This window comes from Gopherus evgoodei, chromosome 6 (genome assembly GCF_007399415.2).
Source record: "Gopherus evgoodei ecotype Sinaloan lineage chromosome 6, rGopEvg1_v1.p, whole genome shotgun sequence".
Classification (NCBI taxonomy): Eukaryota; Metazoa; Chordata; order Testudines; family Testudinidae; genus Gopherus; species Gopherus evgoodei.
This window is the reverse complement of record NC_044327.1, coordinates 17,343,640-17,370,684: the sequence shown is the minus strand read 5'-3', so window position 1 is coordinate 17,370,684 and position 27,045 is coordinate 17,343,640. Positions and strand designations below refer to the sequence as shown.

The 27,045-nt window shown below is 44.1% G+C and overlaps 2 protein-coding genes across 2 annotated transcripts in view; one reads left to right on the top strand and one right to left on the bottom strand.

The window, feature by feature from the left end:
- Positions 1 to 6,700: 6,700 nt before the first annotated feature.
- On the top strand, positions 6,701 to 7,479 carry TMEM215 (transmembrane protein 215). The gene has a single exon (XM_030568046.1). It carries the CDS (start codon positions 6,701 to 6,703, stop codon positions 7,406 to 7,408), a length of 708 nt encoding a protein of 235 aa, XP_030423906.1. The 3' UTR covers positions 7,409 to 7,479.
- An 11,665-nt stretch (positions 7,480 to 19,144) lies between these two features.
- The window catches only part of LOC115653499 (atrial natriuretic peptide receptor 2-like), a 40,095-nt gene continuing 32,194 nt past the window's right edge, over positions 19,145 to 27,045 (bottom strand). Inside the window, exons 19-23 of the mRNA XM_030566862.1 lie at positions 26,575 to 26,714; positions 25,161 to 25,313; positions 23,267 to 23,365; positions 20,648 to 20,739; positions 19,145 to 19,306 (exon numbers count right to left, since the gene is read on the bottom strand). Of these exons, the coding sequence (XP_030422722.1) occupies positions 19,145 to 19,306; positions 20,648 to 20,739; positions 23,267 to 23,365; positions 25,161 to 25,313; positions 26,575 to 26,714 (646 nt within the window). The remainder of the gene's footprint in view (positions 19,307 to 20,647; positions 20,740 to 23,266; positions 23,366 to 25,160; positions 25,314 to 26,574; positions 26,715 to 27,045) is intronic.

The following is a 27,045-nucleotide window of genomic DNA, read 5'->3' as shown; positions in this document are numbered from 1 at the left end:
CTCCCTCTCTACCCCATCTGGGAAATCTATGATCTTTATACTGTTGTCCCTTCTTTGAACTGTTTTCTGAATTAAATTTGTTCTGCTTAGTTCCATTTTGTTCTGACACTTTCTATAAACATTTTTCTGCTAAAAGCATCCTTGTCCTCTAAAGTGGCTATTCTCTTTTCCATCTCAGTAACCCTGTCCCTTAAATTTGAAGGGTCAATTTTGTTTGTTTCATCTTCTGACATCCTCTGCAGTTCTTGCAGTATTCTGATAGCATTTTTTTTCTGCTGAGATCATCAATAGTGTCTAAATTTCTGCAATGTCTTCTGCTCCTTTGATGCAGTTTTTCAGTTTTCCCCTTTTAAGAACCCCAGCCAAGTGGGTAGATAGGATAGGATCATGGCCAAGTTGTCACTCAGAGAGAGTTTTGTTTTTCTTTGTTTTACTATTTTCTGCATTAGGTGCTTTCATCTCTGACAACTAATAATCATGAAATCTTAACAGCCATTCAATATATATATATATTGTATATAATACTAGGCCACATTCCCAACAACTGTATTTGGATACAGCTCCATGCATAATGCATTGGCTTCAAGTCAGTTGGACTGCTTACATGCTAAAAGGTAACCATGTGCTTGGTTTTTTATGTCTCTCTATTGGTTTTAATGATGAAGTAAAAGCTCTCTTTAAGAATACTATAGGAGACAAACAAGTAACAAATATGTGCTTCGCAAAAATGTGAGCAAAGGGATTGGGCTCTTGTTTAGAGTGCCAGAGGGCCAAATCCTGTGAAGTCCTGGTAGCAGAAGTGAAAATTAACTTACCTTGGTACATGGTGGATTCTCCATCATTCGAAATCTCTGAATGAAGACTGATGTCTTCCTAAAAGATATGCTCTAGCTCAGCCAGAAGTTACCAGCTAGCTGTAAGAACTACTGAGTGAGATTCCAGGGCCTGTGTTGTGTAGGTCAGACTAGATGTTCATAATGGTCCATTCTGGATTTACATCCTATGAAAAGCAAAGTCCTGAATCACTGCATGAGTTTACCACTGCAATGCCTCCTTAGAGACAGGGGAGGCTCTATGTATTTTGCCGCTCCAAGCACGGCAGTCAGGCGGCTTTTGGGCCTGCGGGAGGTCCGCCGGTCCCGTGCCTTTGGCGTATACCCGCCGCTGAAACTGGGGGACCGGCGGACCTCCCGCAAGCCTGCTGCTGAAGGCAGCCTGACTGACGCCCTCATGGCGACCAGCAGGCCGCCCCAGGCACGTGCTTGGTGCGCTAGTGCTTGGAGTCGCCCCTGCTTAGAGATCTCATGAACCTCTCACTTGTACATCCATGTTTCTTTTAGATAAGAGAAAAGTTCTTCCCATATTATGTGAAATTCTTCTTTTTCATCAACTTTATACAGAAGATATACACATGAAGCAATGGCTGTGATATCAATACATTAGTCTGTTAAAAAAGGGGGACAAAACCTTTCCAACCTACTAAGGATTCAATCTCTTTGCACAGCCAATGACAAATTGAAGTATATTTTTAAAAAGATTTTGTAGTTCCATATACTGAAGAAAAATCATGTAGCAAATACAGCCCTGGCTCAGCTGGTAGCTTATGAGTCAGTCCATGCTAATTCTATAACATTTGACCCAGAATTTCCAACATTAAGACACTGCCAAACAATATGCACTGAATTCTTACCCTCATTCCCACTCTATCAGCACACATCAATCTCAAGTAAGCACAGAAAATTATTCCTATGATTTAAAATTGTTAGAATTTTGTTTTAGAGCTTGATAGATCATAAACACTCTTTAAAAAAAAACAACTCAGTTGTCCTGACTCTTCATTCCACTGGTAATGCCCCTATCTTAGGTGCCTGTGGATGCTCTCATTATCTATACAAATATCTAATCTTCTGCTAAACTCTTGGCTTCAGCAGCACCTTGTGGCAATGAGTTCCATGGGTTAAGGGTGCACAGTATACAAAAAGCATTACCTTTTCTTGGTTTTAAATGTGTTGCTCTTTAATTGAATATCTCCTTATTTCTGTATTTTGAGAAAGGGCAAATAGGAATGCATGATATACCTTCTCTGTTCCATTCATTACTTTGAAATAAGTGTTGAAGTAAGTTGTGGAAAACTTTATACCATTTATGCTATTTACAGAGAACCCCTTCTCTCACACCCACCCTGCCATAATTTCAAGCTTCTTCCTCTCTTAATTTTGGATACTCCTAGTTTGGATTTTTTCACCCATCATCAAAATCTAGGGTCACACTTTTGGGTGCTGGATTTGTTGAGAGCGATGGCTGCTTGACCTACTCTCACTGAAGTTTACAGCAACGATCCCAGTTAATTGTATGAGAGCAGGACTGGGCCCTGATCAAATCAGGTATAATAATGAACTACTTTGATAGGCGCAAACCACGTGGGAGAATTTTGTAATTAATGTATGTTTCACGCAAGCCTATAATCTCAGTTTTGTCTACACTATATCATAGAAGATTAGGGTTGAAAGAGACCTCAGTCATCTAGTCCAGCCCCCTGCTCAAAGCAGGATCAATTTCCAACTAAATCATCCCAAACAGGGCTTTGTCAAGCCTGCCCGTAAAAACCTCTAAGGATGGAGATTCCACCACCTCCCTAGGTAACCCATTCCAGTGCTTCACCGCCCTCCTAGTGAAATAGTGTTTCCTAATACCCAACCTAGACCTCCCCCACTGCAACTTGAGAACATTGCTCCTTGTTCTGTCATCTGCCACCACGGAGAACAGCCAAGCTCCATTCTCTCTGGAGCCTCCCTTCAGAAAGTGGAAGGCTGCTATCAAATCCCCCCTCACTCTTCTCTTCTGCAGACCAAATAATCCCAGTTCCCACAGCCTCTTCTCGTAAATCATGTACCCCAGCTACCTAACCATTTTCGTTGTCCTCCGCTGGACTATCTCCAATTTGTCCACATCTGTAGTAGTGAACCCCAAACAATTCTCCAGATGTGGCCTCACCAGTGCCAAATAGAAGGGAATAATCACTTCCATTGATCTGCTGACAGTGCTCCTACTAATGCAGCCCAATATGCCGTTAGCCTTCTTGGCAACAAGGGTACACTGCTGACTCATATCCAGGTAGTGTCTAAATTTTGCTTCTTCACACTGCATAAGTCCTAATCATCTTACACTTTGAATACCTTGATAGCCTCCTGCCTGACCTCAATACCTGAAAATCTGTCCCTGTCAATTCCATTCCAAATGCTGCTGCCACTGTCATCTTCCACCCTCGCTATGTTAACCCCTCTTCAAGTCTTTCCACTAACTCCCTCTCTTCTAATGCATCACACACAAACTTCTTGTCCTAGCCTTCAAAGACATCCACAGTTTAGGCCTGTCCTCTCTATCCTATTAGCTTAGCACTGCCAACCTTTGCTCTGCCAGTGACACTAGCCCAATCCTGTATTTGTCCACATTTCCCACAAGCACTTTCATGCTTTCTCCCATGCTGCCACTTACACACCAGACAAACTCCTAGTCACTTCTTACCACACTACTACTTCCTTTATGGCCCTCCTTAAACCTTACCTGTGTCAGAGTACCTAGAGAAGACTGCCCATCTGATAATGGCTTGGCAGGTGGTGAGCTGTGATTCCTACTACAGTCTGGCTAAGAACAGCAGCCATAAGCTTGTCAGGGCCAAAACAGCCTTTTATCTTGTTTTATCCTGTCCTGTCCTCCCCATCCCCACCTGCTTGTTTGTCTCATCCATCTAGGGTTGCTAGGTGTCTGGTTTTCAACTGGAACACCCGGTCAAAAAGGGACTCTCACCAGGTTGGTGAAAATGAGTGAGTGAGGATGTGGGAGACTGAGCGACAAATAATCATAATGCTGGGTGGGCTTTTCAAAAGCCTTCAGCCTTGACCCAGGATCTGCTCCCATTGAAGTCCATGGCAAGACTCGCACTGACTGTCGTGGGATCAGCATTCAGTCAGTGCTGTGGGCGTTTGCAAAATCACAGCAGGCATCTGCAGGGAAGGAGATTTGCCCAGCCATGAGGGTGAGGGGAGGGAGGTACACCCAGCCACCGTGACACCCACCTGGAAGCTGAGATGGTGCATCTATACAGCAAAGTCAGGCTGGCCTCACAGTGATCCCCCCATTGTATGACAGGGGGTCACTATCAAACAATATTAATGCCAATCTAGCGTCGTAAGAAGGCACAACTGTTGCCAAAGCCAGTGCATTAAAGGCCATGGAGGTTCAGGGCCGTTGTTCCCAAGTAAAGACTGCATGGTTGGATCCCACCAGCCCCATGAATTCCTCATGGGGCTCCCTTGACAGAAGTGGGTCAGCATGGAGGGAGGGGAGATCCCGCAGCCAGGCTGTAGCAGGAGCTCATTGGGATCACTGCCCATTGCACTGGCAGCTCCGCCGGCCAGCGGCCCCACTCGGCAGTTCTGCAGAGTTCTGAGCCGCCCGCCAAAGCAGGCAGGAGCCAGCTCCCCCCAGGCAAACGGGATGCACCCAGAGAAAGCGACCAAGGACCTCTGGGACTAGACCCTCCATTGTCTGTGCTGGAGGGGAGAGCTGGCAGACCTAAAGAGCTCTGTGGGGCTCGAAAGCATCTCTCCCTCTTTCACCATCCAATTGGTCCGATGGAAGATACCACCGCACCCCTCACCCCCCCATCTCTCTCATACCCCTTGGCACAGGCCTGAAGCAAATGCCCCTCCCCTGTTTTCTTTGTGGGGGTTCATGCTACAGAGGGGAGCAAATGCCCCTCCCCCGTTTTCTTTGTGGGGGTTCATGCTACAGAGGGGAGCAAATGCCCCTCCCCCGTTTTCTTTGTGGGGGTTCATGCTATAGAGGGGAGCAAATGCCCCTCCCCCATTTTCTTTGTGGGGGTTCATGCTACAGAGGGGAGCAAATGCCCCTCCCCCATTTTCTTTGTGGGGGTTCATGCTACAGAGGGGAGCAAATGCCCCTCCCCCATTTTCTTTGTAGGGGTTCATGCTATAGAGGGGAGCAAATGCCCCTCCCCCATTTTCTTTGTGGGGGTTCATGCTACAGAGGGGAGCAAATGCCCCTCCCCCATTTTCTTTGTAGGGGTTCATGCTCAGAGGAGACTGAGGCTGGGCACATACCTTCGCCCCCCCGCACGCAGCCAGCGCTAAGCTCTGCTCTGCCATGGCCGGGGGGGGGGCACTTGCCGGAGGTGACCCCTGCACGCGCCTGGTCACTGACACCTGCTCATGTTCCGGGGCCTGCAGCGGAGCTTGTCTCGCGGCGGTGGAGGGACGTGGGGGGGGCAGCGCCCCGCGCCGCCCGGCTGGCTTGGCCTCCCAGGGAGCGAGCGTGCGGGGCGCGCTCCTCTTCGTCTGCCCCCGGCGCGTCTGCCCGGGGATCGCGGCGGGCTGTCAGCACCTCACCTCTGCTGGGGCCGAGGGGGACACGCGGGGTGCAGCTGAGCGACCCCTTGGCTCCTGCTCGTCGGTTTGAAAACTAACCAGCTGGGGGGGGGGGATCTCGGATCTGAGCTGCACTTAAAGAAACAGGCTGAGGGATCATACTCAAGCAGAATTCGCAGACTCTAGTGAGAATTTGCAGGAATACCCCCCTCCCTTGGGAATTTGCAGGGACACACACACACACCCTAGTGGGAATTTGCAGGGACAGGGACACACACACACACCCCTCTAGTAGGAATTTTCAGGGACACCCCTCCTCCCCACGTGGGAATTTTCAGGGACACACACACACACACACACCTGGTGGGAATTTGCAGGGACACACACACACACACACATACCCCTGGTGGGAATTTGCAGGGACACAGGTGCACGAACTCAAGATGCCCAGGGTTCCGCACAGCTAGCAGCCTGCGAAGGTCATGCCCATCTGCTGCCCCTGCCCCATTGTGAGTGTGGTGGCTCAGAAAGGGCGGCGATCACTCTCTCTTGCAACGGGATCGTGGCACCAGCAGACAGCCCCACTCCCCCCTTTGGAAAAGCAAAGCTCTGGGAGGCATTCACAGTGTTTTCCTCGCCGATGAGCACCTGCTCACTTCAGCACAACTCAGCTGACTTTTGAACTCCCCTGAGGGGCTAGTAAGCATCCTCCCATACCCATGTGATGGAAGCCCCTGGGACATTTCTATTCCCTGACCCATTTCTCCCAGTCCTTAGCCCGTTCCTGGACTTTTCTTTCATCTGCTGTAACACTAGAAGCCTGGAGTCTCTGTCTCTTTCCAGGATCTAAGTCCATCCCCCTCTGTCTCTGACATGCACGCACATATGCCCTATAACTCACTGCTTCGGTTTTGTATGCACTACAATTGCTCTTAATGCATCTCCTCTTAGCTGATCTGGCCTAGGATCCAAAAAAGAGCCTCAGAGGCCCTCGGGGCTGTCCGTGTAAGATTACAACAAGCCCTTTTAGCCTGGTGCAGCATCCTCACTCCGGGGAAGCCTGCTCTGGCTGGCAGAAGCGCTGGGATATTTTTAGGGGGCCTGCAAGGGATTTCCCTATTGACCCATTTCTCCCTGGAAGACTGTGGCAAGAGAAACAGGATCTGCTTTTGATTTATGGAAACTTTTTATTGTGTGTTTATTGCAGCAAATCCCTCCAGAGGAAAGCTCTACAAGGCAGGCTCATAAGCCTCCTCGGCTTTGCACTGCCTTTGAAGGAGAGCGGTCTGATGATCTGCATGGTGTGAGGAGCCATGAGACCAGACGACATTAATCCTAGGACGGGACTAGTGGTGGCTTTGGTCAGCGTCTTCCTTGTTTTTGGCTTCATGTTTACCGTTTCTGGGATGAAAGGGGAGACCCTAGGAGACATCCCCCTCCTGGCAATAGGACCTGCTATTTGCTTGCCGGGCATAGCTGCCATTGCATTAACGAGGAAAACAGATGGCTGCACCAAATGGCCTGACAACAAGCGTCCCTGCTGCAAAAAGGCAAAAGACAAGGAAGTGGTGGAGCTGCTGAGAACGCCCTCGGATCTGGAATCGGGCAAAGGCAGCTGCGATGAGCTAGCCAAGAAAGCATACCTGAAGGACAGGAAAGTGCTGAAGGGAGAGGACTCTGTGTCCATCTGCACCACCACCACAACCACCACCACCACGGGAGAATGCAAAAGCCTGATCAAAAGGGTGGACCAGGACGAGATGCTGAGATACCTGGAGACCTGCTACCCAGAGATGCCAGGGAACGTGCTCGTGGGAGAGGGTCCCATTTACAGTGCCTTGGAGAAGAAAAATTTCCCTCCCTGGGACAGTGCTGCCTGCCCTGACACAGAGGACAACATTTTTGTGGCTCCAAAAGACAGTATAATTGTCTGTTCCTACAAGGAGAATAGCCCTTACGACAGATATTGTTGTTATATAAACCCTACTGGAGTCAGCCCGGACCATGAAACTATAGTTTGAATGATGCACACTTTCTATATCTCTATGTATTTTTACAGACTCTACGTCTTTCAGCTCTTAATAGGGGAAAGTAGCTGATTGCACTGCATGGAACACTCCTCATACTATTAGAAATTTAACCTGGTATGTGACTGATGCTCAAACCTTTTGTGCCTGAAATACTTTCTGTAAGTAAATAAGCATGTTTAAGGCTAAGAACTCCTTCTTTGTGAAAATCAATTTTAATTATTTTTAAAAATATCAGTGCTGAATATTTTGTTCAGACACCCTGGCTCCCAAGACCCGAGCTCCTAGACAAGTTGGCAAGATGAAGGCATTGACTGTCAGCTAAAATCAAGACAAGAGTCAAAAGTCTGGAGCTCGCTGTGTAAAATAACATGCAATTTGAATGAGTGGATCTTAGGAATAGTGTCACTTCCTTTATTTCTGAAGGAATTGATAGAAGTCAATGTGCAGTTGAATTAGTTGGTTGCCTGATGTTAAGCTGTTAGAAAAGCTTTTCAGTTCAATCAGTCTTAGTACTCAGGCAGGCAAAATCAGGGAATCAAAGTCTGACTTCAGTTTTCTGCTCTTATTAGATTTTACATGACCTTGTTTTAGGAAATCAAAGAACAACGTTGTAGGCTATTACCCTGCCAGCCTCCTGAGTCAAGGAAGGGGACTAGGATAGAGAGAATTTTTGAAGGCAAATCTATCAGCAATCATATCAAAAGTACAAGTGTTTGACTATTTTGCTTCATTCTTAGTTGTTAATTAATCTACCAAAGTCTTTCTAATATGTTTGGCACTTACAGCTATACTTTATAACAAGATATTGATAAAATCATTGCAGAGATTTAGCAGCAGGGGTCCCTGGATTTGGGAGAAAAAAAAAAATATATATATATATATATTATTACTTGGAGATTTAGGGCCTGATCCAACTCCCACTGAAGTCAACAGACTCTTATTGGCTGTAACAGAAGCTGGATCAGGCTCTTAGAGAAGTGTCATCTTCACATACCTCTTCAAAAACTCCAGATGTTTATCCATGGATCTTGAATAATGATATTTTATTCAATATTATGAAAGCCATTTTTAAGATGGGGGAGACTAGGGAAATATGGTTGGCATGATTTTTCCACAGCCATGCTATATGTTTTGCTAACGAGTTCACTGATCACGGATGCATAATACTGGAACCATGACCTGAGTGATACGAAAGCATGGTGGTTAACCCTTCATAGCCTGCAAACTGCACACACATATATAATACAATTTACATAAATGTACTACAGATTACACAGAATCTAAGAAGTATATTACCATATGAGATAGTATAGATACAATATAATATATATGTAATCTATACAGCCTATCTAAGGGTTAAACTATTAGAAAAAATGTTTGCTAAAGCATAAAATAATTTGTTAGCCATTCACAGACAAAGCCTTGATTTCCACAACAAAATGCTCAGCACAGCTCTGAAAAGTCTCTCCATGCTGGAAGTTTTAATAACAGTTCTTGCTTTCATTATTTTAATAAACCATAATTTGTATCAGACAGACTTATTGAACTACCAGTGTAAAAAGAAGTCTCCTCTGGCTAACAGGAGCCTGGGAATATTCTGCAGGAACTGCTCTGGAATTTTCCACTGAGAGATTGAAAGCTGAACAACTCCTCATTATGTCTGTGCAATTATTTGGAAAATAAAAGAAACCTCAGGCATCCCGAGGGTCCATCCATTTGGAAACTGCTCTCAAATTGTTACAGACAGTCAGCTCAAAGGACATTGCCAAAGGGAGCTTTGGGAAGATTTCCAAGCATGGGCTTTCTCTGCTTCTCTCTGGTGCGCTAAATGTAACATTGTTTCTTTTATTTATGCATTTTTGTACTGATTTTTCACACAGTGCCCATTGCTGTGGCATCAGGGTGCTATTCAGACAAATAAAACAAATGCAGTTTAGTCTCAGTCAGGGACAACCAGTTCATATTAATACACCATAGGTCTTGCTGCTGTGGTGTGTAGTTAGGGACTTTTATTTGCAAAACTTGAGCTTTTGTCAGCGTAAATGAGTCCCACAGAGAGAGACCCTTAACTGAAAATGTTCAGCTTCCAGCCCTGGACAAAGACACCCCAGGGATTGTCTCCAAGAATAGCTCAAGAGATCTTAATCCCCATAACAGAATATAGGGCCTGATCCTGCAAGGTGCTGAGCACCTCCTGGATGGTGCTGAAAGCCAGATCCTGCTCCGATTTTTGTCAATAGCTAAAATCCAGCGGACTCTCATGGTGCAGAATAAGGCTTTCTGTGTGCCTTCAGCTCCCATTGGTGGGAGTTGAGGCTGTTGACTATAGTGCAAGAGATACTTAGCACCACTTGAGATCAGGCCCATCAGCAGAAAGGCAACCTCTCAGATAACTTGAGTCCTGAACTGTAGAGACTACAATGTAAACACCCCCTTGCATTGTATTTGGTAGCAAATAAGTGTCCCATGCAGATCCCAGATTAGGACAGTTCTGCAAATAGATATGAAGAAGAAGTTGAACGATTTTTTCGCTTAGGTTTAAATGCTGTCTGCCAAACCAAACATTTGAAACCGTAGTAGAAAGGTCTTTCATAAGGCTAGGCAATAAATTCTAGTGGCAAATGACATGACAAAGATATAATATGCAATCAAGCAACAGCGAGTCATGCGCTGTATTCCATTCTTACTCTTAGACCTTAGGGTTTTGCTTTTTTATTAATGAAAGCAGATTTTTATGGCAGCGAAAGTTACGCACAATTTAAAAAAAAAATTAATGTTACAAATAGTGACTATTATGGATGGAATCCTGGCTCCATTGAAGACAATGGGTCCAGAATTTTAGATGCTAAGTTTAAAGAGTGTTTATAGGTAATTTAACATAAGCACAAACAGGAATTTGAAATCAGAGGAGTATGGACAAACCTTCTCTGAAATCTCTCTGCTTGAGAATCTTTCCTTTTCCCATGTTCAGTATTACCCTCAATTAATGGAATAGAGTGAAATCAGGGATGAATCAGACCATTTTTAAAAAAAAAGTGTCTCTAGCGTCTGATCCAGAAGCCATTGGATTGACTGTGACCCTTTCCACTGATTTTGGTGAGCTTTGGTTCAAGCCCTTAGTGTCCATGAAAAGTACCAAATTGATAATCCTGGAGATTAAAGCCCTCTGTTTACACACAAGACAATCAGAGCATAGGCAGCAGCAAAACTGTCAGTGCGCCTCCCTCCCTGATCTACACTGTCTCTCTTAAACCAAAGAGTTGTTTAATCTCTCTGGCCATTCAGTTCTTGGCCTCTCTTGTTGGTGAGTATATTTTAAACCTAGACATTTATCTCCCAAGCAGTCATGTTATGGTTACAGCCTGTATGATCAGCCTTGATTTTGGTGGACTGAGGAGCAATTCCATTGATTTTAATGGAGTTGTTCCTGTTCATCTCAGGGCTGAGTTTTACGCATGGTCATTACAAATCTGGGTGTGATTCAAACTAATGACTTGGAGGTGTCTCTTTATGTCATTGCCAGCTCAATAAAACACCCACAGTCCCTGGGTTAAAATTTCACTTCATCCTTGATTTCTTAAGTCTCAAAGCAGTGAACGTAACTGTAATGTTCTTCATCTCTTAGAGCTTAATCCTGCATCTACTGATGTCAACAGCAAAACTTTCATTGATTCAGTGGTGCAAGATCAGGATATTAAATTGTCTTTGTAGAGATCAGGTGATAAAGCACTTAAGACAGATTTCTAAGATTTATAAAATATAATTTTGTTTGTAGCATTTATTGTAACGTCTGCACTGATGGGTATTTTTTTTCTGAAGTAATGCAAAGGTGATGCACAGATCAATTATGTTCATTATATAGTTTGAAGTGTTGCATTATTTTATTTTGTTTGTAGCATTTTTATCCACACAGATTACATTACAAAACACCATGCAGTTTCTTTAACAGAAAACCAGGAAATCAGCAGCCATAATCCTCTATTACTTTTCTAGTCTCTGCTCAAGTGTAATTGTATCTTCACCTCATCATTGTCTAGAAAGCAAACAAAGGAAACAAAAACACGTGTGGCCTGCCCTAACAAGTGCTGAGTGCCCTCCACTCCTAGTTTACATCAGTGGCGACAGTGCTGAGTCCTGCTCAGGACTGGGTCTATACAACTGATCTGAGTTTTATAGAAATATTATATTGTCCCAATGGCACTTTTCCCTTTCCCCTTGTGATTTTTGTGTTTGTTTGTTAATGTCATTTCTTCTCCTTCCCTCATCCCTTGCCTTTGTTTTGAGCAGTCTACTTTGGCTTCTTACATTAAGGGCCAGTTTTTGACACTCTTACTCATGTTGAATGGGCACCTTAGTTTGTGAACAGTTCCATTGATTTCTAGCTGACTACTCATAGAATAAGGGACTACTCAATGTCAGGGTGGCAGAATTTGTCCCTACATCATCAGCCTAGTTGAGATGGTGATTTAAAATCCTCACTCTGGTTGAGGGTGTCACTCTTTGGAGTGGGCTTTGTATTTTCCGTGTGTGAAGCATTGTTCACAGCAATGTTCCTATGGACATTTTATTCACTAATAATAACTAACAATCAAAATAAATAGATAAATGATGATTGGTAATTAAGTCACTTTAGGTCTCATTTTCAAAATGGTCAGAACCATGCCTCATCAGGGGCCGGACTTTATGGGGTACTGAGCACCATTTGTTAGGGTTGAGCACCTTCAGTAATCATTGAAGTTGCCTCCACACCTTGTTACTAAGCTTCAGAAACATTGTGTTGATAGAAACCATTGGTCTGAAATGATCCAGCTTTGTCCTCCCAGCTGTAAAGGGTTTCTGCAAGTTGCTAACATCAGTGCTATTAAAAGAAGTGTTTTCTATCAAACGTAATAGGATATTTTTTTAGAAAGTATTGTTTCAACTCCCTGTGTGGGGCTTTCACCGCATGCCTCATATTTTTAATCTGATTCTAATTTGCAGACGCTGTACATGGGGACAGGTATATGTTGTGTTGATATTTGTTACTTGTCTTTCCCATGGGATTATGAGACCCAGAGGCTCTTGCATTCTCCATCCATTTTCAACGAGTGCAAAAATCCAGTCCAGGATTTATTTATGATATTCAGAGGCGATGTTTTTTCTAGTGATGCCTGAGGTTACCCTGAGTCTGTCAGCCCCTTAGAATACAGAGGAGACAGAACTACATTTCCTTTAATAGCCAAGTGGATTCTAGCTCCTTTTGTTTTTAAAAGCACGGAAGGTAACACACTGAGAAGCAAGCTCTGATGCTTGACCTGGGTATTGACCTGATTCTGCAGTCAGATGCGCTCACAGATCTTTATGCAAGATTTGGGGAAGTTTAAATTCACATCCAGAATTCATCTCAACATGCCTGGTGCTTTAAAATCCCACTGTCATTTAGGAAAGGAGAATCTCCTTGTAGGAATTCAAACGTTATTCAACAGCATACACCTTGTCAGGCAGAATATCTCCTGCAGGACATGTGGAATTTAAAGGCTGGAGGACTGTACTGTTATAACCAGTGATGAAATACTGGCCTCACTAAAGCCAGTGGCAAGACTCCTGTTTTCTTCAATGGGGCCAAGATTTCACTCAAGATTTTCTAAAGTGCTTAGCGCCCAGCAGTTCCCCTGAAAACCAATCCCCACACTGCCCCATTGAAAACACTGGGAGCTGCTCAAGGTTTTGGGAAATCTGGCCACTTGATTTAGGGGCCTGTATGGGAACTGAGCTCTTTGAAAATCTGGCCTTTAATGTACTGTACAGGTTGGCCAAAACCTGGAGCCAGCATAAATAAGGGGCAACATCCATCCACTAAGTGAGAGAAAGGGATATATAACTTCATCATTTTTCTATTTTCATTGTGTCAATTTCATTGTGTTCCACTCCAGTCAGTGGACTTTTCTGTATAAGTTCTATCTCTTTGCCAGATTCAGCATCATCTGTATGCTTTTCTGGGTCCTGGCAAGGCCTCTCTTCTCACCCTTAGGTGGAATTGGCTGGGGCAGGCTCCATTTTTCATCTAGTCCCAGGGTGACAGAAAGGGTTAATCCATCACAGATTGAATGTAAATATGCGTCTGATCCACAGAGAGTGTGCCTCTTCCTTACTCCTATTTTAAGTAAACTGAAATTGGGGGTTCTCAGCACCTCTTGGGATCAGTCTATAAGCCAACATGAAGCACCTGTTGCAATAACACACAAGAAACAAAATTCTTTTTAAAATTCAGGGATGAAGGTATTTTGTTTTTCAGAACACATAAATACAGTAAATGGCATCCTGTGTTTTAATTCAGTGTCAAAATGTAATAATCTGTAAAAAAAATAAAACCCCGAACCAACCCCTTAATACACTTATGAAGCAGCCTGCACTGATAGTCCTTCTACTGGAGTTTTGTGACTTTACAAAGGACTTTGCTGCTCAGGGCTTCCAAGCCAACAGCTTCTACAAACACCAAACTCACACAGCTGTTTTGAATGTGAAAAAGACTGATTTATAATCTGAGAAGGAAAAGTGCTTTTGAATATTTGTTTTAAACCTAGGGATCAAAGCTCATGCCAGGCCTGTCAGTATGGGCCAGTTGCTCAGGGAGAAGAAAGGTAAAAGTACTTGGCTAGGATCAGGAAGTTATTGGAGAGGGAGAGAGGGAGTGATCTGCGTAGCACCACAGGTCTGACCTTCTGGCTATCCATGTATAGAAAGCCCACTGACTCCTGTCTCAGGAGTTATCCACACAGAAATGGGAATCCGTCCTGCATGGCTGAAGCCAATGGGAGTATTACCATGGAATTGTATGAGACCAGGATCAGACTTGTGCTGCATAGTCAGGTTCAGTCTGGCTCTGTAAAGTTTCCCAGAATGGCTGGAAGGCTCTTGACATTGGGTCCCTTCCTTTGGAGCAGCTGCTTCATTCTCCTTATTTGGAGACCTGCAGATCTGTTAGGGAGGCACTCTAGGCTAGGTCTACCTACATATCCCAGGAGCTAATCTTTGGTTTTATAGAAAATATCAACATGACATTTAAATGTTAGGTAGTTGCTATCAAGTCTTCAGTAAAAGCTAGGTGCTCTGTTTGAAGAAAGAAAGAAAGTTTTCCCAATGTTAAGTTTGACTGAATAAACTCTGGGAACTTCTAAACCTGGAAAATTGACTTACCAATAAAATTATAACATTGGTGATTATTTTATAATTTGACTGTTCCATCCACTCTTCAGCATTCAGACACTTTAGTTAAATATTACATAATTTTGTAATTCTTTTTCTCCTTTGTATCATGTTATTTATTTCCAATGCCTGTGTGCATCGTTACCTGTACATAGCCTGTATTGAGATGAAATTGTAATAAATAGTAATCAGAATATATGTATATACACATAAAATCAACACTTCATAAAAACAGAGTGGTATTTTTGTTGTCCACATGTGCTGTTTTCCTATGACTGCAGACACTGAGGGCCCAATCCTGTGATGGGCTGAGAGCCCCCAGTAACAATGGAGCACCTTCACCTCCCATTTGGGAGAGAGTATTGAGGGTGCTCAGCACCTTGCAGGGGGTACTCCACACTTCTCAGGATCAGGTCCTATCACTGGAAATGCTCAGTATCCATCTACTTTCAAATTTAAACATGGAATAGACATTTTAAAGAGAGGAGGAAAATATCACCGACCTATATAAGTGTAACATCTATTGTGTCCCCTTTCTACACAAAAACTTCTGCACAAGCTGTTTGTTCACAGATCCGTATCATAGGAGAGCACTTAGCTCTTCAGAGATTTACAGAGTCTCATATCAGGGCACTTGGTTGGTAATTTGAGTTCTGATTGGTCACCCTGGACTGAGGGCCTTCGAGAGAAATTTGGGGCCCTGGAACATCACGTTCACTAGGGCCCCACCTCTCCCATTTCCCCTCAGTTACAGATGTTTTGAGGACCTCCCTGAACTTGGGGCCTGGTACAATTGTCCTCCCCTTGTCCCGCTCTCATCAGCCCTGCTGTACCACTACAGTCAGTGGGATATTAGCTATTGACTTCAGTGGGAGCCAGATCAAGCCCTATGGCTATACTTCCTGGTGGTGTGAATCATCTTCCACAGAAGATGTTATTTGGGTTATCTGTTTGGTTAAAGATATAATAGAATTACCTGGAGTTTTTCTTGCAGTAACTACACATGTGTACAGTCCCATTTAATTCAATGGACATAGAGCTAGGTTTGTGTGGTGTGCAATGAAAAAGTGACTTTTTAAGCAATACAAAAACTTTTCTTTTTGTTTAATGTTTGTGTGTGGAAAATTGTCATTGCTACAACCAATCCTAAATAGAACTACTTCGTGTGTTTGTGAATCTATCCAAGTTTATAAGCGTTTGCAGGATTGGGGCCCTATGAGTTCACAGTATGATTTTCAGCAACTTTGTAAAATGCTGAATGTAACATTTTCAACCAGCCCAAAGCATGATAGATCCCATAAGGCATCATGCTACTACCTAATTCATTTTTAATTGGCTTGAGGGCTCAGCAGCTCCATTAATTGCTCAGCACCCTGTAGGACTTTTGTAACTTCCAATACAAATGTGGGGCTCATATAACATTGAATGTCACTGCAGAGTCATGGGCAGCCAGACCTAGTAGTCAGAGGCAGAGTCCGCAGTCATGAGACAGGAGTCAAGAGTCAGGATATCGGAAGATCAAAAGCAAGAGAGAAACTGGAGATCAGAACCATGCGTCAGGAACTGGAGACAGGGCAGCTCAGGCTATCAGGGGGTCAGAGACAGGCAACGAACTGGAGGTCAGGAACCACAAGTCAAGCCAGGTCTGGATGGCAGGAAATCAAGCAGAAAGAGCAGGAAGTGTGGGGTGAGGCGAGCCCAGTTGTTCAGACAGCTGCTGGTTTAAGTAGAGCCAATCAACTGTCCCGGGATGCCACTAACTGGGCCTCGGGGAAGAGCCTTACATTGGGGTGAGGCTTCATGGGTCCCAGGTAAGTCATTGTTAGCAGGCTATCAGGGGGAGGGTTGGAGTGTGGTTGTTTCCATGAACTCTGTGAATGTGGGTTTGAGACCGATCAGTCATGATAATAAAACAGACCCTTTTGGAGGTGAGGGGAGATAGGTGGCGATGCAGTTTTGGCCAAATGCATTAAACATTGTTATCTAGGTATGTCTGTAAATCCCGAGTACCTGCCAAATCATCTGAGAACACTGCAACTTGTATTTCACATGGCACAGTACATCCATTTCCCAGTAGACAAATACCCACATCACAAGAACCATTTGCATAAATGACACTAATCAAGATGCCATCAGCACAACTGACACTAATCAAAGCCTTTCTAGAAGTCTGACCAGACGTTCAATGAGCTATGGAAAACTATCACTGCAGAGGTGGTCAGTCCAAGATAGGGGTGAGAGCTATTGACAAAGCAACAGAGGGATGCTTACAGTGGTGTTGTCCATGATCATCTTCTTCTGCAAGTAAACGGCCCAAACCAAAGCCCCCTGAAGTCACCAGGCGTCTTCCCATTAACTTCATTAGGCTTTGGACCAAACCCAAAGATAAGTCCTCAATAGCTACAGCTGTCAGTCCAACAATTTTCCTAAGCACTGTCACACAAACACTGTACAAACTCAAATGATCATACAACTGACTTCTATTTAGAATAACCTGGACTCAGAAAATGTTCATGATAATGTCCTTTAATCCTAGCAGTCTACATTAGTATAACATAGATGAGTAACAAGTGCAACTTTTCTACAAATAAATATGCACTAGATAGAGTGAACGGTAACAAATTCACATTTCGAAAACGGCCTGTGATCTGTTCCTTTCTATAATTTCTAATACCAATTTTTAACATGTTAATTCGGTGAAAGTGTAATGCCAAATATATAATGCATGATGCAGTGGTGTAGATCGAAGTGTTTCAGGAACATACATGGTATTCAGATCAATGGGGTTTTGGCTGAACAGCAGCAGGACTCAATGTGTTAAAGCATGTTACAATGCTGTGGTTGAGTTGGAGTTTGAGCTTATTAGTGGTTATATTATAAATTTTGGAACGTATGCAAATTTAACATTTCAAGTTTAGATAAATGGAAAAATATACTTTAAAAAAAGAATTGTCAGACTATATATTGTAATCTCACTCAATAAAGTCAGTTGCTATTACTATTGTGTGTGCTTTCCAATTAAATAAGAAATTTCAGTATCAGCAATACCTTTAAATTTTAATCTCAGTGATCACACAGTATATATTTAATATAAAAATATGCTAATTACATGGGGTATGAGTCAGTAAATTACCCAGTTAATTTAAATTGATTTATACTGGTTTAAGTACACTTACTTTAGGGTTTTGCATTGGTGTATCCAGACTGATTTGGAATAAATTTAGTTAAGCCAGTGAAACATTTCTAAGATAGAGTAGCCCTGACCGAGAAAAAATCTGCTGCCATTTAAAATAAATCTGTAGTCTGGAAAAAAGAAAAACGGCAGAGTCCCATACAGCATACAGCACACATTGTACAGCTTACTTCGCATTCAGAGAAAATAACCTCTGACAGAGTTGGTATGAGAAGCCACTTGTGTAAACCCATCTCCATCAGCAAACATGGAGATTTATAGAGAGGGCTTGCTACACTTACAGCTCTGCAGTGACGCAGCTGTGCCTCTGTAGAGCTTAGTGAAGACACAACCTACGACAACGGGAAAGCTTCTCCCATCAGCTTATGTACTCCACCTCCCCAAGAGGTGGTATCTGTGTCTGATGGGAGATGCCCTCCTGTCAACATAGCACAGTCTACACCGGGGGTTAGGTCGGTATAACTATGTTGCTCGGGGTGTGAATTTTGATCCAGGAGTATCAGACCAGCATTCCAGAGAGCTCCTGAAGCAGCCTCAGCCATGAACTGTTTACACATTCTTTCTCCTATTTAATAATCCGCAGCTTTTTTTATCCCTAGATCTCAAAGCACTTCACAAAGGTGGTTAGTATCATCCATGCTTTACAGATGGGAAACCGAGGCACAGACAGGTGAACTGACTTACACAAAGTCATGCCAATGGCTATCGACAGAAGCCAGACACCCTTAGTTCTTTTAGTCCAATGCTTTATCCACTAGGCCAGATTGTTCTCTCCTACTCTACCTGGCCTTCAGTTCTAGCAAAGTCCACATTTCAATTCCTCCTTTCAAAACATCAAACAAATTAATCCCATGAGGCTTATCACCACCCTGGCACTAAATAGCACGGCCTCCCTGTTCTCCTTCTCACCACGAGATGAGTTAACATGCTGGCATCTCCAGCCTGCTGCTTGTGCCAAGTCTGATAATGGGGGCTGTTTGCAGGGCTTTCCCCCCCAAAACCAAGCAACAGCTGTATAGGTCTGATCCCTGTCTCTGGATAGCTGATGGCTCAGAAGAATCCATTTAATTCCTTAATTATCCACACATTTGTCATCGCCAGTGATTTGTTTTACCTCTTTATTTTTGTTCCCGTCAGACTAAGGGAGAAAGCTTTGATTAATGACTGTATATCCGGAAAGGCTGTGGGGGAGCAGCATCTATTTTCTTGCTTTGCCTCTAGGTGTGGCATGGCAATGGAAGCTTTCAAATATCCCAGGCCCTCCTGGATCACATGAGAAGTTTGCCAGGTAGATCTAAAAGACTGAAAACAAGGAGAAACTGGAACAACTAAACATCTACCCATGCCCTTTAAGCTGGGCTGGAGAGAGGATCGTTGGGCAAGACTCCTGGAATCAAACTAAAAGTAGTTCCATCAGGGTCTTGAGAGGTTGTGGTAGTGATGGGTGCTCTCTTCTGGATGGCAATATTCTGCTTTCCTTCCAGCCAGTATGTCACCATGTCTCCTTTCCCCTACGGAGGAAAATAAGTCAATGTGTAATAATAATATCACCTAGCTCTTATATAGTGCTTTTCATTAGTAGATCTCAACGTGCTTTATAAAGGAGGTCAGTATCATTACCCCATTGTATATAAAGGGAAACTGAGGCCTGGAGAGACAAAAATTATTTGCCAAGATCCCCCAGTGGGCCTGTGGCAGAGCTAGAAATAGAACTCAGATCACCTGAGTCCCAGTCCAGTGCTCTAGCCATTACTACTGTGTCTATTAATGATGGAAAAAACACTTAGTCTCTGAGAAAGTTTCACTAATTTTAATTATGGGTCTGTCAACACTAAAAATACAAATGAATCAGGGGACGCTATTATCACAGTCTTTTCTTCTCATCCACTTACAAGACAATGACAATCTGTAGTGTAGGTTGGATCTACTTGTGTTTTTACCATATCTCATTACTGAGCTCAAAGCCTTAGCTAAAGTCCTGAGGCCAGGCCAGACCTTTAGTCTGGTTGTGAGACATGGTTACAACATGGTTAGGTCCTACTTGCAGTACAAACTGTAATTATGTTGTCATTGGGTCAGTGGGAAATTGTGTGGTAACTTGGTCCCAGGATTCAATTGTCCATGTGGTGCAGATAAGCATGGGACTGTTTCAGAGCGAGGACATGGAAATGAATTGGTTTTGCAAAGCAAAACTATGGTACACTTTGACATTTACCTGCATGCTTCACATGGCAGGATAATTAGCCAGACAGATATGGACCCAAAATGAAAACAATGGGTTCTAGATTTCACACCCTTCAAAGTCCAGGGCCAAGCATTTTCTATCAGCCCCTTCCAGAGCGAGAGAAGCTGCCTGCAACGTTCATTTTTGGATCTGGCTTGAGATTCCTCCCAAATGTTGCGATTATTCAAGGTCCATTTTCACCACAAAGAGAAAATCCTATCGAGAATGAAATTACTTCCCCAAATGGGGTCCGTTAGGATTGATAGATTCCAAACACAAAGTTTGTGTTCATTTATTGTTTATTGCTATTTTCAAGTCTCCTGTTTGATTTGAAGCAAGCAGGCACTGCGGCTTGCCAAGCCATGAATCTGAGTGTGGATCCCATGTTTGGGCCCTCGCTCCCAGAGCTGGCTTGTCCTGGGAGCAATTTATGTCACCCTGGAGCAAACTCTGCCAAGTGATCCTTCCATTGAACTCCATCCAGGCCTCTTCAGCAGGAGGCACCACTCAGACTCAGTAAAGCCCTTCTCTGAGCGAGGAAGGTATGAAGGGTTAATACAACAGCATTCCAGAAGACAGTTCACACTTTCCCCCTCTGAAAAGCTGAGCACAAATGCCGTATATTTACCTTGACTTGCAAATTCCCACGACACACTAATATGTACTCTCCAATCTGCTCCAACAGCTGGTACGTATTTGAACTGCATTGTATTTTAAGGGCTGGAGGAGGGGGGAGAATTGCCATATTATTGTAACCATTTATCCACTGAAGACATAGCCAGCAACGAATAGCAACTAAACTTCCATCTGCCCGCCCCGCCAGGCTGTGTCATTATTATTGAATGACACCTAGCTCTTTTCATTGCTTGGCTGTCACTACCGTGTTATTTGAAATGCTCACAGATGAACTGAAAGGTCCTTGGTCTCTTTGTAAGTCATCTCAGGACACATACGTGACTGTCAACAAACACTTCATATCACATCCTGTATCCGATATTATTTTTCAGCTCTTTATAGCTGCCTGGCTGGAGTTGCTTGACAAGTGACCCTTTCATCTCACAGGGAAGAAATCCATATGAAGTTTTAGCCAGTGGCCACTGAACAGCCACTGCCTTCTCGGTGTGCTCACTTTTGAACAAAGACTAAAGCTAAGAGAAATTTCCACCCACCCACTGCCTCCAAGCCTATAAATAAATAGAAAGAGCAGGGAGGTGCCATTTCCTGTAACTGTATAAATATTTCTACTGAATTATTCCGGCAACATGATCTTTTCTTTAACCAAGGAAGGATTTATACTCATGCAAAATGCTTATTGTCTCATCCATTGCAGGAGACTGGGAATCAGGACTCATGGGTTCTATTCCCACTTCTGCTACTAATTCTCTGTGTGACATGGGACAAGACAATTAATTTACCTGTTTGTAAAAATGAGGATGATTCGTGAGCTGGGGGTGGAGGGATTTTTCCACTGAAATGATTTTTTGACAGAAAAATAGTTTCCTTAAAATCAAAATTTTCCACAGCATTCTGATTCAGAAATCTCAGAACATTTCATTTAGAGTGAAAAATGTTGAAATCAAATGTTTCCATAATTTCCAAATGAAAACTTTTCTGAACTATTTGCCCCACAAAAAGTTTTGATATTTTGACATTTCATCCCGATTTGGGACAAAAACAAATGTTATGTTTACACAGGATGGAAATTCTGGATTTCACGGAAGTTAATACTTCTATCACTATGAGGTCCTCCGGGTTAGTTACCTACAGTGTGTAAAGCTATTTGAAATCCTCAGATGACTATTCTGAAAGAAGCATGAAAAGAGGAGAGGATTAAGGTTATAAGATAATAAGTTTTTTCTTAGCACACAGTGTTAGAGGTGCTGATAAAACATACAGAAGGAGAGGTGAGAGATAGGCAGAGATACATGACTGAAGAGAAGATGAAATGTGAGAAATAGAGGAAAAGATTTGGGAGTCATCAGCATGAAAGTGGTAGCTGAGCCTATGGTATCAAATGATTTCACTCCAGGAGACTGCAAAGGGAGAAGAGGAAGGGAGCAGACTGAGAGATCGACAGAAGGCTAATGAGGTTGCACACATAACTGAAAGCATGAGTTGAAGACAATGGGGGTGAACAGATGTCACTGAGGGCACAATTTGTTCTGCAGAGTCTTCATACTAGTGATGATGAGTGAAAAGGAAAGAACCCAGCTTGACTTTCAGATCCATGGGTTGAGTTTGTAAGGCTAGCAGTTAGGATTGGGGAGGAAACACACTTTCAAATTGTAAACTGAGCAAATCTGATGTGGACTCAGTAAGGCACAATGGACATATTAAACCCCATCATGACAATTTTGAGAGTTATTTTTCAGAGCAGAACAGCCCTTTAAAATCTATTGAAAAATTGCCCTGTTTTAATACATTTGAAAAGCATTGTAACCTCATTCAACAAAATTATGTAACCTTCTTTCTCTTGCAGATTAGAGAACAAATATAAGTCTACCCCCCCTCCCAGTTTTGGGTCATTCAGCTGTTTCTGGCCCCTGGAGCTTGGATCAAATCAGATTTCAGCTCCTAAGCCTTTAATTCTCAGCTCAGCTAAAGATAAAACTTGCTAACCAAACTCGGGACTCTGTCAATCCCTGGGAGGAGCTGAAAAAGAAGAACTCTATCTGAAGATTTTCTCATGAAGATTTCTCCCTAATCATTCTGCTGGATGATAGGGTTTGCTTCCCCATGCAACAGACTTCCCTCACCTCCACTGGCTGAGGGTGCAGCTCCAATGGAGCCAGGCTGTCAAACTGTCTGCAGTCACTAGCAGGCTCTTAGACTCCCCATTTAAAGGGAAGTTACACTGAGGAGGGTGGGCCATAGAATATATTATCGTTCTGCGATGAGCTCCACTGAATGCAGGGAAGCTATGCCTCTCCAGGGCCAGACTGCAGCCTGCCCCATCTCCTGCAAGGAGGTCTGGACCCTTTGAGACCCCTCTCTTGGGCCTGGAGGAAGAGGGGAGGCTGCCACAAGGCAGTGGAGTCCCCTTTTTTACAAGAGGGGAAAGCCATGCATGTAGGTTCCCCTCTGTGTGTGGCTCTTGGCTGTACAGTTGAGCCTTCAAGTCAAAAGCCTCCAGAGGCTGGGAGCTGCACCCTCTTAAGCCAGGGCTGAACTCAGAACTCAGCCCTTTGTTTCTCCACAACTCATTAAAATGTGCTAAGTGTTGCCCCAGCATTTGGCTTTTCTTTACCCTCACTGGTGGACTCCATCCTGGAAGCCGTGTTGACAGTGTCTCCAAACAAGCAGTACCGGGGCATTTTGGTTCCAACAACTCCAGCTACAACTGGCCCTATTGAAGGAAAGAAAGCCAAGTATTCTGGGAGATGTTTTTAACTCACATTCCGAATGGACCTTAGGCTTATGTAACCTCAGTGGTTGCACAGGGCCCAGTATCACACATAGCTCTGGTCCAGTGTCCCCAGTTCCCCATTTGTGGTGCAGTCTGGTTGCATTGCACCATGACAAGGTATAAATGCTGATACTGTCCTAATCATCCCTTGAATTTGACAAGCTGTGCTTCACCTCCATTTTATAAGCCAGGGAGGGCTGGGATGGAGGGATCACAGGCAGGCAGGAATTGCTGCGGGTACACAGAAAGGCCTGGGGAGGAGGGCCTGGTCATAGATGAGCAGAGAGCTAGATGAGTCTGTGATGGGGTGTCTGCCCAAAACTGGCATGTAAAGGGTTAAAATAGACCTAAGGAGGCTGTGTGAGGAAGTGGCCAATAGAAGAGAGGCTGTGAGAAGCAGCCAATCCAGGCCCAGCAGGCCTATATAAGAAGGGTCACAGAGCAGAGCAGAGTGAGTAACTGTCTGGAGCTCAAGGAGGAAAAAGTGTGTTCCTAGCTAGAGGAAGGAGTGCTAGTACCTTGGACAGAGCAGTACCTGAAGGTCTCTGAGGTGAGGACAGAGCAGGTGCCGGGGTCCTGGGAAGAGGTTTAGGAAAGCATAGCAGTCATAAGGGGGGTTGAGGAGATGAGGCACATGTTTGCCATTGACAAGGTCCCTGGGCTGGGACCTGGAGTAGTGGGTGGTCCTGGGACCCCCCCACTTGCCAATGGGGAAGTGGCTGGACTAGTGACAGAGATACTTCCCCCCTAGAAAGGGGAATCATGGATGGTGACATGGCCAGAGGGCCGAGTCATGAAGAGGACACTGTGGTACTTGGATTGAGGTGGATCTGCAGGCTGAGACAACAACGAGAGAGACACCATCAAGAGAGGGCATACTGGCTGGCAGAGCTAATCCCTGTAAAGAGTCACCACTGTGGTAAGTGGACCCATGACAGAGTCTTCACAGGAACTGTTCACACTAGGCCCCACAAAAAATACCTTAGGCTGGCCCTGCACACACTAAGCACCTGGAAAAGCAAAAGCAGGAACCCAGCTCATATATTGCTGACAATAGGAGAGGAGCTTTCTATTCCGAGGTATCTCTACTGAATCTTAGCTTTGGTTCTGTGGTGTCAGCCCATTCTGCTTTAAACTGAGAAGGGTTTGCTCTGTTGTTGCAATAACAAGGGCTAATAGTCTTGTTGGGGCCGCATTCCACAGTGCTGAGCATTGCACCATGTGTGCTGGTCTAATCCAGACTCCATATTGCCAGCCAGGCATGCAGATGAGTGGGAAAATCAGATGGTGACCCTGATCAGGAAGCAGATAAAGCATAAGTGTGGGGTCTGAGTCAAGGAAGTGAGAAAAGACTCTTTTGGGATCACGAACAAAGTAACTGGGACTAGCATTGGCAACAAAATTACCACTCCTGGCCTGTATTAGCATCAGCTTTCTCTCTCCTTCTGTGAGACACAAGTGGGTTCTGCTCCTCCCAGTCTGGCTGGTGGGGCACTCTTTTCAAAAGCATCCATGTCAGAGGGATGGTGAGGGCCATTTGAAACTCAACAGTTGCCATTCAGCAGGAACTGCCTTGTCACAGGATCTTGGATTCTAAGGATAAGGTGATAGTGCATCTACCTGGGGCTATGGACGTTAAATTGGATGCTCAGCCTGTGGCTGAAAATTCAGCTCACTCTTTACATAAACAAGACGCTATTACAAACATTTGCCAGATGGCAGCATAGCCACATACCTGAGTGGATTCCTGCTCGTATCTTTAGCTGGGTGTTGGGTTTGTGCGGAATCCTAAATGTCTTGCACACAGCCACCAGGTCGAGAGCCATACTTGCTATTTCACTGGCATGATGAATACCATTCTCTTTGGGCACGCCCGACACTACCATATCTCAGAACAAAAATACAGCCCCATCAGCCTTCAACACGAGTCATTTTAAACAGACATTTGCTAGAAGGATGCTGGCCTTAGCTAAAAAATCCCATTTCCCTTTCACACACTAGGTTAGCTCTAAGGTTAGGGCAAAAATCTCCAGAAACAAATCCAGGACAGAAAACACAGTATAATATTTTGAGTGGTTAATTTCTAGAGCTGTGCAAAACTTTGGACTTCTCTCCTACTCCTCCCCACATTCAAGGACTCTGGAGAAGGGGCACAGGGCCTCACGGAGGGTATCAGCTCTTCTAGCTTTTGGTGGGGGTCACCAGGAAATGGCAAGGAACCCCAAGTCCCTCAGGAGTCCTCTCCCATTCCTTATGAAACTGGCTCCTACACTGAGCAGCAAGGGCTACTTCTGTGGCTAAGGAATCCATTTGAGTATTGTAGAAACCAAATGCACACATTAGAGATCCCGAGCATCTTAGCTAGCAACAGCTGCTGCAGCAAGAGGTGTTTCATCACTGCCATTAACATTTAAGCAGCAAAGAATCCTGTGGCACCTTATAGACTAACAGACGTTTTGGAGCATGAGCTTTCGTGGGTGAATACCCACTTCCTCAGATGCATTAACATTTAAGGGTTCAGAGTCCATTGCCTCCAAGATCCTGGAAGATTTGGTGCAAGAGTAGTCTCTAAGTGGCAGCCACCCCTTGCAAGCCTACAATATGGGGGAAAGTAGGAGTGGTGTCTTTTCTAAAGAACCCAGAGAGTGAGCCTTCAGTCCCATACAGAGTAGGAAGGAGGATAAGGCTACCACACCCTGCTTGAGAAGGCAGCAATGAAACCATTTGGGAGAGGGAGTCTTGGGCAAAAGGTGTGGGGTGGGGATGGGTTGTTGGCATTGGTTCATATGAGAGTCACACATTTCTGTAAAGCACAAGCCATCAAGTGAGCCAGCTGCAACTGATTTGTTATCAGCATCTAAGACTGGACCCTGCAGGTCACAGAAATCAAACACAGAAGGATTTGTTCATTGCCACCCACTTTTCTCCTTTCATCAGATTTAAGGGAATACTATGGATATGTAGGGGGAAATGAACCTTCTTCATTAGGGTGGTGTTAGAACTTTTCCCTCTCAAAATGTAATTATCCTGGTCCTTAATGCGGTAATGAGCTATTCAGATCCCCTAGACCAGTTATTCTTATGCTTTGAGCCCTTCTTCTCTTAAGCCTCTTATGAAATCCCCACTTGCCCACAGCACAGGGAACTTACAGGCATCTCCTATCGTCTCCACCTTGTAGACATCATAGTTGTCTATGATTTCATCAAAGGTAGTGTAGAGTTTGTTTAAGAAATCCACCACTTGGTAAGGTGTGCTGGTGCTGGATAGTTGAGTGAAGCCAACAATGTCACTGGTAAGGCACAACAAGAGAACATACACTGTCCAGTGAGGTGTTTGGCTACACACCGTCCAGTCAGGTGTTCTGGCTAAACATGAGCACAATGGCACATCTTCTCATGCAGTACTATATTCTCAGCTGAAGATATTGACTCCTCCACTCCCCAATATCCAGCCCTGAATTTGTATTTTCATTCTGTTTGTTTTTAAGTCTCTCTTTCTGGCTGGGGATATTCCTCTTTAAAACATTTGCTTAGGCTGAGAAGAGATCCCAACAGTACCAAAGACCGGACAGAGGTAAGTCCACTCCACTTTCCAAGGGAGTAGACAATTTTCCACCTACA

Bases quoted from the DNA above. Each gene is read 5' to 3' on its own strand.
- TMEM215 (XM_030568046.1), top strand. From the start codon at position 6,701: ATGAGACCAGACGACATTAATCCTAGGACGGGACTAGTGGTGGCTTTG.